General features: G+C 48.4%; 1 protein-coding gene across 2 annotated transcripts in view; it reads left to right on the top strand.

Annotated features, from left to right (window-relative positions):
• tbc1d9 (TBC1 domain family, member 9 (with GRAM domain)) overlaps nucleotides 1-14563 on the top strand; it is a 24617-nt gene extending 10054 nt beyond the window's left edge. The window contains exons 7-21 of one of the 2 annotated variants that reach the window (XM_035531442.1): nucleotides 883-1083; nucleotides 3108-3266; nucleotides 3684-3834; nucleotides 4512-4726; nucleotides 4896-5013; nucleotides 5525-5810; nucleotides 6133-6262; nucleotides 6355-6453; nucleotides 8377-8445; nucleotides 8912-9152; nucleotides 9447-9512; nucleotides 11210-11296; nucleotides 11563-11625; nucleotides 12291-12394; nucleotides 12508-14563. In XM_035531442.1, the coding sequence (XP_035387335.1) occupies nucleotides 883-1083; nucleotides 3108-3266; nucleotides 3684-3834; nucleotides 4512-4726; nucleotides 4896-5013; nucleotides 5525-5810; nucleotides 6133-6262; nucleotides 6355-6453; nucleotides 8377-8445; nucleotides 8912-9152; nucleotides 9447-9512; nucleotides 11210-11296; nucleotides 11563-11625; nucleotides 12291-12394; nucleotides 12508-13209 (2691 nt within the window). In that variant the 3' untranslated portion in view covers nucleotides 13210-14563. The remainder of the gene's footprint in view (nucleotides 1-882; nucleotides 1084-3107; nucleotides 3267-3683; nucleotides 3835-4511; nucleotides 4727-4895; nucleotides 5014-5524; nucleotides 5811-6132; nucleotides 6263-6354; nucleotides 6454-8376; nucleotides 8446-8911; nucleotides 9153-9446; nucleotides 9513-11209; nucleotides 11297-11562; nucleotides 11626-12290; nucleotides 12395-12507) is intronic. The other variant, XM_035531443.1, reaches the window with a different exon arrangement.
• The last annotated feature ends 1676 nt before the right edge of the window (nucleotides 14564-16239 follow it).

The raw sequence follows: 16239 nt of genomic DNA on the forward strand, positions 1-16239 counted from the left end.
AGTATGGGTAGGTAGGGTTTGGTAGTGTTGGGTTTAGTATGGTTTGGTAGTGTTGGGTTTAGTGTGGGTTGGTAGGGTTTGGTACTGTTGGGTTTAGTATGGGTAGGTAGGGTTTGGTAGTGATAGTGGTGAGTACTGTGGGTAGTGGTAACTCAGTGGTTAAGGTACTGGACTAGTAATGAGAAGGTTACTGGTTCAAATTCCACCCAAATGCCAAGTTGCCACTGTTTCGTCCCTGAGCAAGACCCTCAATTGCTCAAGTTGTACTCAGTCATAATTGTAAGTTGCTTTGTATAAACGTGTCAGCTAAATGATGGGTTTAGTAGGGTTTGCAGACAGCTTTTTGCCCTATGATATACAGTCATGCTGCATCTTAACAGAAGCCACAGTCCTGTGCTGTGAATACCTGGTCCCTTCTCTAGCCCTAGCTCTAACTCTACACTCACCTGCATGTTAGAAACACACGCATTACACCCACAAACCACTCATTTAGATCATTAATCTAAATATATAATGAAATATCTCATTAGATTATAACTATCTATTGAAGCAACTGTACACTGCATTAACACAGACGTGGTAGTGGTACGGTTGTGAGGGTTGAGCTGGCATAAGTGTGTCAGGCACTACAGCGCTGCTGTCTTCAATATATGTGAGAGTCTCAGCCACTTGAGAATAGTCTAGAAGACAAGAATGATGACAGCAAGATGTCTCCACCAGCACGACTCCAAGTCGTAAGTACAAGAGCAGTGTGATGAATGACACGGCTGGTGAGAGTGTGCTGGATCATAGCACACTGTCACTGTTACTGTTACTGTCCGGCCATTTAAACACCTAAAGCCTATTTAATGTGGACTTAGCTAACATTGCAGCGACCCTCAGGTGACCATCGTGGAGAAGGCAGACAGCTCCAACGTCCTTCCCAGTCCGCTGTCCATCAGCACCAAGAACCGAATGACCTTCCTGTTTGCCAACCTAAAGGACCGAGACTTCCTGGTGCAGAGAATCTCAGACTTCCTGCAGCAGACCTCCTCAAAGATACACTTGGAGTTCACGGGGAGTCTGAACAGCTCCTATGATGAGGTGGGTGGCACACCAACCAGCTGCACCGCCGTCTTGGTAACAGCCGTGCTCCAGGACTGCGTACCAGTTCTTACCACTGACACGGCTGGCTGGGTTATGGGTCACACTGCAATGTACAGAATGTGTTGTGTGTTCATTTGGAGTGAGTGGGTTAGAATTAGGGTTAGGGGGTTAGGATTAGGGTGAGTGAGTGTTAGGGTTAGGGTTACTGAATGAGGGTCAGGGTTAGTGAGTTGGGGTTAGGGTGAGTGGGTTGGGGTTAGTGGGTTAGAATTAGGGTTAGGGGGTTAGGATTAGGGTGAGTGTGTGTTAGGGTTATGGTTACTGAATGAGGGTTAGGGTTAGTGAGTTAGGATTAGGGTGAGTGTGTGTTAGGGTTACTGAATGAGGGTTAGGGTTAGTGAGTGAGGGTTAGGGTGAGTGGGTTAGGGTTGGGGTGAGTGAGTGTTAGGGTTAGTGGGTTAGGATTAGGGTGAGTGTGTGTTAGGGTTACTGAATGAGGGTTAGGGTTAGTGAGTGAGGGTTAGGGTGAGTGGGTTAGAGTTGGGGTGAGTGAGTGTTAGGGTTGGGGTTATTGAGTGAGGGTTAGGGTTATTGAGTTAGGGTGAGTGAATGTTAGCGTTAGTGAGTGAGGGTTAGGGTGAGTGAGGGTTAGGGTGAGTGGGTTAGGGTTATTGAGTTAGGGTTAGCATTAGTGAGTGAGGGTTGGGGGTTAGTGAGTGAGGGTTAGGGGTTATGGTTGCGGTGAGTGAGGGTTAGGATTAGTGGGTTAGGGTTAGTTAGTGAGTGAGGGTTAGTGGGTTAGGGTTGGGGTTATTGAGTGAGGGTTAGGGTTATTGAGTTAGGGTGAGTGAATGTTAGCGTTAGTGAGTGAGGGTTAGGGTGAGTGAGGGTTAGGGTTAGTGGGTTAGGGTTATTGAGTTAGGGTTAGTGGGTTAGGGTTAGCATTAGTGAGTGAGGGTTGGGGGTTAGTGAGTGAGGGTTAGGGGTTATGGTTGGGGTGAGTGGGTTAGGGTTAGTTAGTGAGTGAGGGTTAGTGGGTTAGGGTTGGGGTTATTGAGTGAGGGTTAGGGTTATTGGGTTAGGGTGAGTGAATGTTAGCATTAGTGAGTGAGGGTTAGGGTGAGTGAGGGTTAGGGTTAGTGGGTTAGGGTTAGGGTTAGTGGGTTAGGATTAGGGTGAGTGTGTGTTAGGGTTAGGGTTACTGAATGAGGGTTAGGGTTAGTGAGTTAGGGTTGGGGTGAGTGAGTATTAGGGTTAGTGGCTTAGGGTTATTGAGTGAGGGTCGGGGTTAGTGGTTTAGGGTTATTGAGTGAGGGTTGGTTATTAAGTGAGGGTTAGGGTGAGTGAATGTTGGCGTTAGTTAGGTTTAGTGAGTGAGGGTTAGGGTTACTGAGTGAGGGTTAGGGTGAGTGAGTGTTAGGGTTAGTCAGTGAGTGTTGGTTAATGGGTTAGGGTTAGTTGGTTAGGGTTGGGGTTATTGAGTGAGGGTCAGGATTGGGGTGAGGGAGGGTTAAGGTTAGGGTGAGTGAGGGTTAGGGTTGGGGTGAGAGAGAGGGTTGGGGTGAATGGGTTAGGGTGAGTGTTAGAGTTAGGGGGTTACAATTAGGGTTTATTGTTTGGGATTAGGGTTAGTGGGTTAGGGTTAATGAATGAGGGTTAGGGTTAGTGGGTTAGAATTATGGTTAGTAGGTTAGGATTAGGGTGAGTGAGTTAGGGTAATGGTTAGTAAGAGAGGGTTGGGATTAGGGGGTTACAGTTAGGGTGAGTGTTAGGGTTATGGTTATTGACTGAGTGTTATGGTTAGGGGGTTAGGGTGAGTGAGGGTTAATGGGTTAGGGTTAGGCTTAGTGAGTGAGTGGTAGTGTAACTAGTGTAATCGTCTGTCTATTGTTTGTCATGGCTACACGTATCTTAATGACTTCAATTAAAGTGTGTTTGTTTGTGTGTGCGTGTGCGCGCGTGCATGTGTGTGTGTGTGTGTGTGTGTGTGTGTGTGTGTGTGTTCGTGTGTGTACTCCCAGCAGGGTAGTCTCCTCTCCTACACTCCGCACCGTAGCAGTCTGGGATCAGACGAGAGTGAGCGCCAGTTCAACCTGAATGATAACAGCGTTCCCACAGCAACGCAGGCTCTCATGACCATGTACCGCCGCCGCTCACCAGAAGAGTTCAACCCCAAACTGGTACAGACACACTTTACACTACACTGGTGCACACACTAGAGCAGTGAGGTGTGAGTCAGGGCTTGGTGTCCTTGGTTGGCCATGTGGGGATTTGGTGGATTAATGGGAATTAAGAAGAAGCCACATTCTCTATCAGAATAGACTGATTAGCTCTATTTAAACAATCTTTATTCATCTTTATTAATAAAAATTAATTTAATTAATTTAAAAATTGCTTCTTCTTTTTTTTTTTTTTTTTTTTTTTTTTGGTGGTGTAATAGTTTTTGGTTTGGTTTGGTTTTAGACATCATGTCTCAGAGCAGAGAACAGAACATGGCCTGCTAGCTGCTCTGTACAAACAGAACTCAGAGAAAAGGCATGGTGTTGAGACCATGTGCATGCTTGTGTGCGCGTGTGTGTGCATGTGTGTGTATTCAGGCAAAAGAGTTCCTGAAGGAGCAGGCCTGGAAGAACCACTTTGCGGAGTTTGGCCAGGGAGTGTGCATGTACCGCACAGAGAAGACCAAAGACCTGGTGCTACATGGCATTCCCGAGAACATGAGAGGAGAACTGTGGCTTCTGTTCTCCGGTAAGACCCGCACACATGCTCCCATACACACGCGCACACACTCATATGCACACACTCATACAGGCGTACATGGTCACATACATGCACATGCATGCACGCTAACGTGCACAAACACACGCTCACATACACGCATGAGAGGAGAACTGTCTCCTTTTCTCCCGTGAGACATACACACACACATTCACATACAATTACGCTGTCACAGATGTACTACAGACAGACACACCACGGTCAAAGTGCACATGGACACCAGGAGCTGCACAACACAGAAGATTCTACAAACGTACTTGTGTTTATACCCACATGCACATAACCAGTCATCGCCATACCCTGAACTCTAGATCAGACTTCACAGATGTAACATGATGCTCAGGTTACATTTGGTTTAGCAGTGTGTGCTGATCTCTGCTGTTCCCCTCCACAGTGGTCTTTTAAAGAGCCACTGGTCAGTCCATAACCGTGTGGAGGGCGTGGGTGTGTGTGAAGGGTAATCTGCTCGTACACTTTTATGTCCAGTTTTATGTGTGGACAAACAAAGCCACACAAAAGCTCCACCTACTGCCTTCACCAAGTGGTGTGTTTCCGTCTGTTGATTTTAAAGCCATATCCTGTTTACAAGATGAGTCATACATCCTCCATGTGTGTGCATGCACCTGTGCCTGTGCGTGCGTGCATAGGGGCGATTAACGAGGTCGCCACCCACCCGGGCTATTATCAAGACTTGGTGGAGAAGTCGATGGGGAAGTATAACTTGGCCACAGAAGAGATTGAGCGCGACCTGCACCGCTCCCTCCCCGAACACCCGGCCTTCCAGAACGAGATGGGCATCGCCGCGCTACGCAGAGTGCTCACGGCATACGCCTTCCGCAACCCCAACATCGGCTACTGCCAGGTATACACATGTGCGCGCGTGCGCACGCACGCACGCGCACACACGCACGTTTTCCATCTTGATACATGTATCAAGTTAATCTTAATAAATTGCCACACATACACACACACACAAGGTGTTGAGATGCTGATATACAGACAGCATCTGTTGTGTGCTGATCTGTGATCAGGCTATGAACATCGTCACCTCCGTGTTGCTGCTTTACGCTAAAGAAGAGGAGGCCTTCTGGCTGCTGGTTGCACTGTGTGAAAGGATGCTACCAGACTACTACAACACCAGGGTCGTAGGTCAGTAACACACACACACACACACACACACACACACACACAGTGTTAAAGGATGCTACCAGACTATTACAACACCAGGGTCGTAGGTCAGTAACACACACACACACACACACACACACACACACACAGTGTGAGAGGATTCTACCAGACTACTACAACACCAGGGTCGTAGGTCAGTAACACACACACACACACACACACACACACACACAGTGTTAAAGGATGCTACCAGACTATTACAACACCAGGGTCGTAGGTCAGTAACACACACACACACACACACACACACACACACACACACAGTGTGAGAGGATGCTACCAGACTACTACAACACCAGGGCCGTAGGTCAGTAACACACACACACACACACACACACACACACACACAGTGTTAAAGGATTCTACCAGACTACTACAACACCAGGGCCGTAGGTCAGTAACATACGTAGTTTACTATCAGTCTAGTGCTGGCATGCTGTCTAATATGGCGGTGTGCATGCGTGCCCTGCAGGTGCACTGGTGGACCAGGGTGTATTTGAGGAGCTGGCGCGTGTGCATGTGCCACAGCTGTACGACTGTATGCAGGACCTGGGCGTGATCTCCACCATCTCTCTGTCCTGGTTCCTGACGCTCTTCCTGTCCGTCATGCCTTTCGAGAGCGCCGTGGTCGTGGTGGACTGCTTCTTCTACGAGGGCATCAAGGTCATCTTTCAGCTGGCGCTGTCTGTGCTCAATGCCAACGTCCACCAGCTGCTCAGCTGCAAGGATGATGGAGAGGCCATGACCGTGCTGGGCAGGTCAGAAGGCGGAGTTCCTCATGCGCACACACGCACGTGCTGAACTGAAGCTTTGAGAGAGCTCCCTGGTCATATTTTATTGGGTTCCCAATGTGGGTTTTTAATTACTTGGTTCTCTTGTTTATTAATAATAACTCATTATTTTTAGAAAGTGCTTTTCAAGGACTCAAAGACGTTTACAATCATCAGTACATAAGAGAAAACACAAAGATAAACACACAGAACAGAACATGTACAGTCTGCACACTTGTGTGATGGATTTGCACCCAAGTATCTGAAGCCTAACATTAAATGAAAAGTGTGTGTGCGGGCGTGCGTGCAGGTATCTGGACAGTGTGACCAATAAGGATAGTCCACTTCCCCCGATCCCCCACCTCCATTCTCTCCTCGCTGACGACGGGGAGCGTCACCCTGAGGTGGACATCCTCAAACTGGTCCACGGCTCCTATGAGGTATGGACTTGTGTGATGAGACCGTTCTGTGTCTCCACCTCCACCTATGTCTCCACCTACAGCCCTTTCCCTCCACCTCTCTGATGCTGCAGAAATTTGGCTCCATCCGGGCAGATGTGATCGAGCAGATGCGTTTCAAACAGAGACTGAAGGTCATTCAGACGATTGAAGACACCACCAAGCGTAACGTGGTACCGACACGCTCCACGCACCACCAAGCGTAACGTGGTACCGACACGCTCCACGCACCACCAAGCGTGGCGTGGTACCGACACGCTCCACGCACCACCAAGCGTGGCGTGGTACCGACACGCTCCACGCACCACCAAGCGTGGCGTGGTACCGACACGCTCCACGCACCACCAAGCGTGGCGTGGTACCGACACGCTCCACGCACCACCAAGCGTGGCGTGGTACCGACACGCTCCACGCACCACCAAGCGTGGCGTGGTACCGACACACTACATTTACAATTACGGCATTTAGCAGACGCTCTTATCCAGAGCAACTTACAAAAGTGCTTTGTCGTTTCCTCATAGAATACATCCAAGTACAGTACAGTAGGTTAGAATTAAACATACCAATGAACTAGAATACTGTAGAATACAGGCATGAATGCTGATACCTAGAAGTGCAAAATACATAAGGTCTATCTTAAACAATGATAAGTGCTATAAACAATAAGTGCTAGAGTTTGTTAAACAACAAACAATACCCTACAATAGGTATTAATTTAATCAGTCAATATGGGCGCAGTGTCAGTTGCGCTTTAAATATTCTGCAAATAGACGGGTCTTCAGTCTGCGTTTGAAGACTGTAAGGGACTCTGCTGTCCGGACAGCAAGGAGGAGTTCATTCCACCATCTTGGAGCCAGGACAGAAAATAGTCTCAATGGTTGTCATCCATGAGACCTGAAGCAAGGTATTTCAAGCCGAGTCGTACTTGAGGTTCAAAGTACTCAATGTACAGATCGGGCTTTGACCATTGACCTCATGTATGAAGGGGCTGATCCATTTTTGGCTTTGTAGACGAGCATCAAGGTTTTAAATCTGATGCGTGCAGCTACTGGGAGCCAATGAAGGGAGCGCAGCAGTGGAGTAACATGTGTGAACTTCGGAAGATTGAAGACCAGTCGTACTGCTGCATTCTGGACAAGTTGTAGAGGTTTCAAGGCTCTTGGAGGAAGACCAGCAAGTAGCGAGTTGCAATAGTCTAGCTTTGAGATCACAAGAGACTGCACAAGCACCTGGGTAGCTTCCTTTAAAAGAAAGGAAGTTATGTTACAAAGGAGGAATCTGCAAGACCGGGTTAGATTAGAAACGAGTTCAGAACGACAACTGGTTGTCAAGTTATGCCCAGGCTACGGGCAGCTTCGGATGGTGATACCAGGGAGTTCTCAAAAGAAACAGTGAGGTCACGGTAAGGGTTGGGAGTACCTGGGATGAACAGAAGCTCAGTTTTACTGGTGTTGAGCTTCAAGTGGTGGGCTGTCATCCATGACATGATGTTAGTCAAGCACTCTGAGCTACGTCTGGAGACCTGCGTGTCAGAGGGTGGAAAAGAGAAATAATTGAGTGTCATCAGCATAGCAGTGGTAGGAGAATCCATGAGAAGACATTACATCACCAAGAGAATGAGTATACAAAGAGAAGAGAAGGGGGCCCAATACTGACACACACCACACCCCCCAGCTTGACGTGGTACTGACACCCTTCATCCTGATGAGAGGGTTAATAATCTACATAAAAACTGAACCGGATGAGTTTAGTAAGAGTTTGGTTGGTAGTTTAGAGATTGTTAGTAAATCTCCAACTGTCCATGTTAAAGAGCTTCTGTATGGACCAGCTGAGGACAGCAAGGAGGCGCACGCAGGCACATGCGCAGGCACACGCAGGCACATGCGCAGACACACGCAGGCACATGCGCAGACACATGCAGGCACATACGCAGGCACATGCGCAGGCACACAGTCAGCACTGTAAGAATTCCCTAAGCAACAGGAGAAGCATTCGTCTCACTCACTACATACGTGAGGAATATGACTACAGCTGTTAAAGCCACTCAGATTAGAGACCTTACAGAGTCTCCTCCCCACCCTTCACTCCTCCTGCAGGTCCGAACCATCGTCACGGAGACGGCCTTCAGCATCGATGAACTGGAGGAGCTCTACTCTCTCTTTAAGGTGCACATGGCCAGTATAGACAGACATCTTTACCAAGCTCTGTGAAACTGATGGGCATCCTGTGCTCTCAGAAATATCATTAACACCCGTGAATGTACGTGTGTGTGTGAGACGGAGAAGGGCATTAGCTCTTCAGCGGTGCAGCAGGCCTCAGCAGGGCTGTGGTCTGTGTGGAGAGAGAGAGTTTGTCCATCCAACCCAAGTTCCTGCTCTTTCTCACTGGCCAATCACCACGCAGCTCATCACGAGCCGATTTCTAATCTTATAAATCACATCTATAACATGGCTAACCTAACGGGTTTGTGATTCTTATGAAATGACTGGTAGTGAGTTAATAGTACAGTGCCGAGAAGATCCCACTGTCCTGATCAGGTTTCAGCTTCCTGGGCAGGACTCGCCGGCGTGTAACGTGCAGGCGTGTTTCTCCCCGGCGCTAGCGTGTTCTCCTCCGCTCACGCCCCTATAGGCTGAGCACTTGACCAGCTGTTACTGGGGCAGCACCAGTAGCCCAACGGACCGGCACGACCCCAGCCTGCCCTACCTGGACCAGTACCGCATGGACCTGGAGCAGTTTAAGGGCTTGTTTGGCGTGTTGTTTCCGTGGGCGGGCGGCGTTCACTCCGACAGCTTGGCCCTGCGCTTCTTCCGCCTGCTAGACCAAAACGCCGACGCGCTCATCAACTTCCGCGAGTTCATCGCAGGTCTCGGTGAGTGTGTGTGTTGGTGTGGGTGTGTGCATACATGTTTGTAAGCGGGTTGTGGGCGTGCTTGTGGCTGTGTGTGTGGGTGGAGGTTTGTGTGGATGTGACTGTGTTTATGTGGTTCGCTGTATGTGAATATGCAAATGTAGTTTAGAAATCCATGCATATGCGTTCATTGTGTTACGTGTGTGTGTGGGTGGGGTTGTATCTGGGGCCAGACAGACAGAGGCTTGTGTGTGTCTGTGAGAGAGGCTGGTGTGTACATGGCCTTCTGAGGTTAACAGGTCTCCTCTGATCTAGGTGTCCTGTGCCATGGAGACCTGACAGAGAAATTAAAACTCCTCTATAAGATGCACCTATTGCCAGGTAAGTGTGTGTGCATGTGTGTCCTTGAGGGGGGCTTTGTGTGTGTGTGGGGGGGGGGGCTTTGCATATGTATGCGTGTGTGTAGATTATAGAACAACTATAGAGAACAACTGGGGGCAAGAGAGCATCGTCCATTTTAGAAAAGTGGATGTGTTCCAGATCGGATACAATTACGTGTGTGTGTGTGTGTGTGTGTGTGTGTGTGTGTGTGTGTGTGTGTGTGTGTGTGTGTGTGTGTGTGTGTGTGTGTGTGTGTGTGTGTGTGTGTGTGTGTGTGTGTGTGTGTGTGTGTGTGTGTGTGTGTGTGTGTTTTAATATATATAATATGAGAGAGAGAGATTTTATATTTATCTGACGCTTTTCTCCAAAGAGTGGTGGTGGGACTTGAACCAGCAGTCTTCCAATTACAAGTGAAGTACCTTAACCACTGACCACTTCTCCACTAATATAATATAACTGTGAGTTATTGTTTTTAATAAACCAGGATGTACTTTAGCATGGCGGCCATCGTCTGCTAACCTGCTGATAGATCAGCTGATGGATCTTCTTGTTCCAACACATGCACACCAACCCCCCCACACCGCACATACAAACACACACACAGTAGTAATTGTATCCGATCTGGAACACATCCACTTTTCTAAAACGGACGATGCTCTCTTGACCCCAGTTCTCTGAGAACCTGCTGTGTCGGCGCCCTCAGTGTTTGCTGATGGACTCTTAAGAACAGAAGTGCTGCTTTATTCCAAAGCCCCTTTTTGCTCCAAAAATCTAGTCGATTTTTCAAAACAACACAGTCAGTTAAAGAAGAAGGGTTGGCTTGAATGTGTTGGCTTGAATGTGTTTCTCTCTCTCTCTCTCTCTCTCGCCCTCTCTCTCCCCTCTCTCTCTCTCTCTCTCTCTCCCCTCTCTCTGTCTCTCTCGCCCTCTCTCTGCCCTCTCTCTCTCTCTCTCTCTCTCTCCCTCTCTCTCTCTCTCTCTCTCTCTCTCTCTCTCTCTCTCCCTCTCTGTCTCTCTCTCTCTCCCTCTCTGTCTCTCTCTCTCTCGCGCTCTCTCTCTCTCTCTCTCTCTCTGTCTCTCTCTCTCTCGCGCTCTCTCTCTCTCTCTCGCTCTCTCTCTCTCTCTCCCTCTCTCTCTCTCTCTCTCTCTCTCTCTCTCTCTCTCTCGCCCTCTCTCTCTCTCTCCCCTCTCTCTCCCCTCTCTCTCTCTCTCTCTCTCTCCCCTCTCTCTGTCTCTCTCGCCCTCTCTCCCTCTCTCTCCCTCTCTCTCTCTCTCCCCCTCTCTCTGTCTCTCTCGCCCTCTCTCTCTCTCTCTCTCTCCCTCTCCCCCTCTCTCTGTCTCTCTCGCCCTCTCTCTCTCTCTCTCTCCCTCTCTCTCTCTCTCTCTCTCTCTCTCTCTCTCTCTCTCGCTCTCTCTCTCTCTCTCTCTCTCTCTCTCTCTCTCTCTCTCTCTCTCTCTCTCTCTCTCTCGCCCTCTCTCTCTCTCCCCTCTCTCTCGCCCTCTCTCTCTCTCTCCCCTCTCTCTCTCTCTGTCTCTCTCGCCCTCTCTCTCTCTCTCTCCCTCTCTCTCTCTCTCTCTCTCCCCCTCTCTCTGTCTCTCTCGCCCTCTCTCTCTCTCTCTCGCCCTCTCTCTCTCTCTCTCTCTCTCTCTCTCTCTCTCTGTTTCTCTCTCTCTCTCTCTCTCTCTCGCTCTCTCAGAACTGCATCATGAACAGGATGAGCCTGACTCGGCCTTTGAAGCCACACAGTACTTCTTTGAGGACATCACCCCTGAGACGTCTCACGGTAGGCAGCAGTGTCCTCAGCAGTCCGCGTGTGTCTCCAAATAGACTCCTGTCTGCTGGAACTGTGCTTTTGGCTTAGATAGTGTCTCTCTCCACCCCCTGGCCCACACCCACTACATTCAAAGGGGTTTCTTTCTCAGTACTGTGTACGTTAGCTTAAATCGTTAAACTCGAGAGAGATATTTGTGTGTATTTTTGGCTCCGTCACCCTGCCACGTACTGACACATGGTTTATATGACCCTTGAACTCTGCTCTGTCACCTTTAGACCCCAAGGCGAAGAGTGAGAAGGACGATGGTTTTGTGAGGGTCACCTTCAGAAACGAAAAAGGTGGGCAGGGCCCTTCACCATCAGGTCAACCCCTCTCGTAAGGTCGTAGGGTCATTCTGGAGCTGTTGAGTTTCTTTAAGCTCTGATGAGCAGCTAACAGGTTGGCTTGTGCTGCTTGCTGTCATTGTAGACTAAGTGTGATATTTAGCACTCTTCTGGCTGGTCATCCGATTGTTTCCTCTTCTGTAGTCTTTTTTCCCAAGCACACAGGAGTCCTGTGTCAGTATCAGTCCAGACACAGATATTTTTAACATTGCTAGTTTGCCCTTAGGATATGTTTTTTGGGCAATAAAATGATCACCACCACATATCAGACTTTGCTCAAACGATGATGAACAAATATGACCAGGCATTCGAGCCCCTAGGACTGACCGGCCTGGCAGCGGAGATGTTAATTGCATATGAAATTAAAGTCTCTGAAGTGTAGATGTGGTTTTTTTTTTTGGCTGTGAAAAGGCCAGCCGTGTTGATCCGTAGCCTTCGTGCATAACGTCTTTTCCTTCCTTTGATCTGTTTAAATCCTCATTTTGTGGAGGCTGTAAAGAGAAACATCCTGTTTCATTTGGTCTGTGAAACTTTAAGTCTCGGAGCGACAGCAGGAACATGGCAGGCGGGTGTGCTCTTCTTCAACCCACTGTTCTTTGTGCCCTTCCTCATGACTGCAGTGAAAAGGGTGCAGACGCCCGACTATCGCACCTACCTGCGCCTGTGGAACCAGGAGACCAGGTCCACGTCAGAGAACATGAAGGATCTCCCAAAGCTCAGCCAGGTGGAGAACAACTCGCACTGTTTGTTGTCTTCATCGTCCTCCCAACCAGCTCACTGTCATAGAAGAAATGATTAATAGTGTCTCTTCCTTCACATTTTCTCTCTCTCTCTCAGGGTCAGTTCATTGAGCTGTGTAAGACGCTCTACAACATGTTTAGCGAGGACCCCAACGAGCAGGAGTTGTATCACGCCACGGCGACGGTCACCAGCCTGCTGCTGGAGATGGGGGAGGTGGGGAAGCTCTTCTGCAGCACGTGCAGCAAGGAGGACGGGGATGAGCGGCCGCCTCTTCATGGGACGAAGCAGCAGGGGCTCCAGCCAGAGCCTTTCCACGCATCAGCAGGCCAGCCACGGGACGAGCCCCGGGACGAGCCCCCGGACGCGGCCGAGACCAGCACCGTCTCCGCACCCATGGAGGACATCAAGCTGGAGGACTCCTCGCCCAAGGACAATGGCACGTCCTCCGCCATGCTCATCTCAGATGACGAGACCAAGGACGACACGTCGGTGTCGTCGTACTCCGTGCTGAGCGCTGGCTCCCACGAGCTAGACGACAAGCTGCAGTGTGAGGACATCATGGAGGACACCGTGCTGGTGCGCAGCAGTGAGCCCCTCCCCCACAGCGCGAGCGTGGATAAGGACTGGGCCATCACCTTCGAGCAGTTCCTGGCGTCCGTGCTGACTGAACACGCGCTGGTGCGCTACTTTGAGAAGCCGGTGGACATTGCAGCGTGCATCGCCAACGCCAAGAATGTGCGGAAGGTGGGCGAGGCACACGTGTCCGTCAGCGACTACGAGATCTCTCTGTCTGGCTAAACATCCCTTACACACATCTCACCATCAAACACATCAACAAATCCACATCCAAGCAGACTGTGTCTGCATATTCATGTCCTCATCTGCATAATAACCTCCTCATCTGCATATTTACATCCACGTGGCTCTCATTTCATCTCATTGCATCTCCACTACCTTTCCGTGTAGCCTGTGTAGACCTGAACTTCAGTGTCCACACATTTCTCTAAGACACTGGATAAACACGGATGTTTTGGTACAGAAAGATTCGATTCTGCCTGTTCTTGAATCCGAAGCCTCTCACCTTCTTGGTCTGTACGAGGACTCTGAATGTTTATGGCTTGTGGAAAATCGAAGCGGCTCTGATCTTTTGATCTACAGGAAGTCTAAACGGACTCTCACACATATTAAACATTAAAGTGTGCTCACTGTTCTAATGATATTTAATTCAGGTAGACTGTGTTTAGTAGTGTTGTTACCAGTTACCGGTCCACTTTGACACTTGAAAGGAACTAGTCTGAGGAATCTCTCCCAACGCACCTGAAACACTCCACCGTCGCTGGAGAGTAACGTTATCCAAATCCGATTATGCCAACTGATCGGAGTGATGCAGAGTTTCTCTAATGCAACACCGTCTTGAATGTAGGATTCATGAGACAGGTAGCGTCCGGGAGAATGTGTGAGAACCTGGCTGAGGGAGAGGACTGCCGTGATCCCATTCCCTGCTGTGGAACGGGCGCGTGCCTGACCTCATTCCCAGTGTTCTCCTGGGAAGTCACTACAGGGAAGGGTTGGGCCGTCCACAGGGGCGGAGATGCGTCTCCACATTCCTTACTGGACAAACAGTGCACTGAGTAGGGAACAAACATTAACATAAGGCTTTAGTAGTGCTGTCATTTGGGACTCAATCTCTCTCTCTCTCTCTCTCTCTCTCTCTCTCTCTCTCTCTCTCTCTCTCTCTCTCTCTCTCTCTCTCTCTCTCTCTCTCTCTCTCTCTCTCTCTCTGTCTCTGTGTGTGTGTCTGTCTGTCACTAGCACCCGCACTTTGAGTTATTTTTTCATGATAAATAAAGGTGTATTTTACAGTAGGGGTCATCTGCTAGCTGTCATTTAGTGCTAGTCCTGTAGGGGCAGCAGTCCAGTTCTGCACACACATCCTTCTGAACATGTCCACATGTCTACTTTTCTTCCACCGTTCGCTCACCCATCACTGGCATGTGGCATGACTGTCTACTTTTTTAATAGTTTTTATTTGGTTTTTTTTTATGCTGTGCTGTTTTGTTTCTTTCTCTGTAGGTGGTTTTAATTGTCCTGTAAATGATCTGCTCCAAATATATTAAACTACAGACAGCACGATCCTACGCTGCACATCAGAGCCTCTGATCTATATTATTTGTCAGTTGTTTTCCATAGACATGCACGTTGCTGATTTTTAGGTAAAACAGTTAAAACACATTTTGCTTTGTTCTTATTTCTATAGCAGACATGGTGCATACATGTTGCCACCGTACATGCAGATCCGTCTGTGTGTAAATGTCCATGTTAATTTCCTAAAGCACCGCTGGTGTGATTCCACACAAGGCTGACTGGATGGAGTGGCAGAGCTCCCTGTCTGCTTAGGAATTCAGGTCCTACTGAAATAATGCCAAATGACCACCAGAGGGCAGTAAAAACGTTTTGTGTTTTTCTGTGAGCCATGTGGTTCTTCAGAACTTTTTGCCTTTTCAGTAGAGCAGTTCAGTAAAACTGGTAAACCCATGACCAGCAGTACCTCAGGAGCAAAGAGGTGAAGAAACAGGCTAAGCATGCGAGATCGATCGATCGATCGATATCTATCTCTCTGACAAGCAGTGTGGCTTATGTGAGTAGATCCATCTAGTGACTACAGTGTCCTTGACGCTGTAGTTCTGTCATTTATGTTTAAAAAAAATAATAAAAATAATAATGCTCAATTTAATCTCACAATTTAGTCCTAAAGCTTTTGTATTCACTTCAGCGGTGAAACCCTAACTGCCATAAAACTGCTTTTTTTCCACTTTCTGCAAATGAACTGATGATCTCAAAGTCTACAGCAGTAGTGCACACTCGTCATTCTGTGTGGATTAAGGAAGTGGAGTTTGAATTATTAACATCTTGTTAATCACACTGTAAAAAATTGACTCCAAATTTTGCAGTAACTTTAAATGCAGCAGTACTAAAGTATAGAGAATGCTATGGCAGCAGATTTAGTGTTTCCTACTGTGAATCTACCAGCTTGTTTTGTATTATTATAATTTTATAAACATTAGTTTACAGGGTTCTCTCTGTATAAATGACATTGTACAAACCTGAAAAGCTGAAAACAACATACACTATATGGACAAAATTATTGGGACACACCCTTTAATCACTGAATTCAGGTGTTTCCTTCAGTCCTATTGCCACACACAAACGTGTGAGAGGACGCGTCCTTTGAAACACACCGAATTTGAGTGAGAGTCTGGAATGGGACATGGTCACTGCAACAAGTCAGTTCATAAAATGTCTTCCCTTCTAGATATTCCACAGTCAGCTGTGAGCAGTTTTACTGAAAAGGCTCAGCTGACTCTGCAGAGTTCCAAACCTCCTCTGGTGTTAAAATCCACACGAACACTGGGAGTTTCATGTTGTCGGTTTCCTTGGCTGCATAGCTGCATGTGAGCATCGGGTTGACTGGCATAAAGCTTACCGCCACTGGACACAATGGAGCAGTGGAAATGTGTTCTGTGGAGTAACGAATCACACGTCTCTGCCTGGCACTCTGATGGACGAATCTGTTTGGCAGATGCCAGGAGAACGTGACCTCCCTGACTGCGTTGGCCAACTGTAGGGTTTGGTGGAGGAGAGAGAACATTTATGAGGTTGTGTTTCAGGGGTTGGTCTATACCCCTTAGTTCCACTGAAGAGAAATCTTAATGCTTCAGTTTACCAAGACATTCTGGACAGTTGAATGCTTCCAACTCTGGGACCAGGTTGGGGAAGGATCTTTACTGTCCTAGTGCACAAAGCATGGTCCTTAAAGGCACGGTGGAA

The sequence above is a fragment of the Electrophorus electricus genome, chromosome 11 (assembly GCF_013358815.1).
Source record: "Electrophorus electricus isolate fEleEle1 chromosome 11, fEleEle1.pri, whole genome shotgun sequence".
Lineage (NCBI taxonomy): Eukaryota > Metazoa > Chordata > Actinopteri > Gymnotiformes > Gymnotidae > Electrophorus > Electrophorus electricus.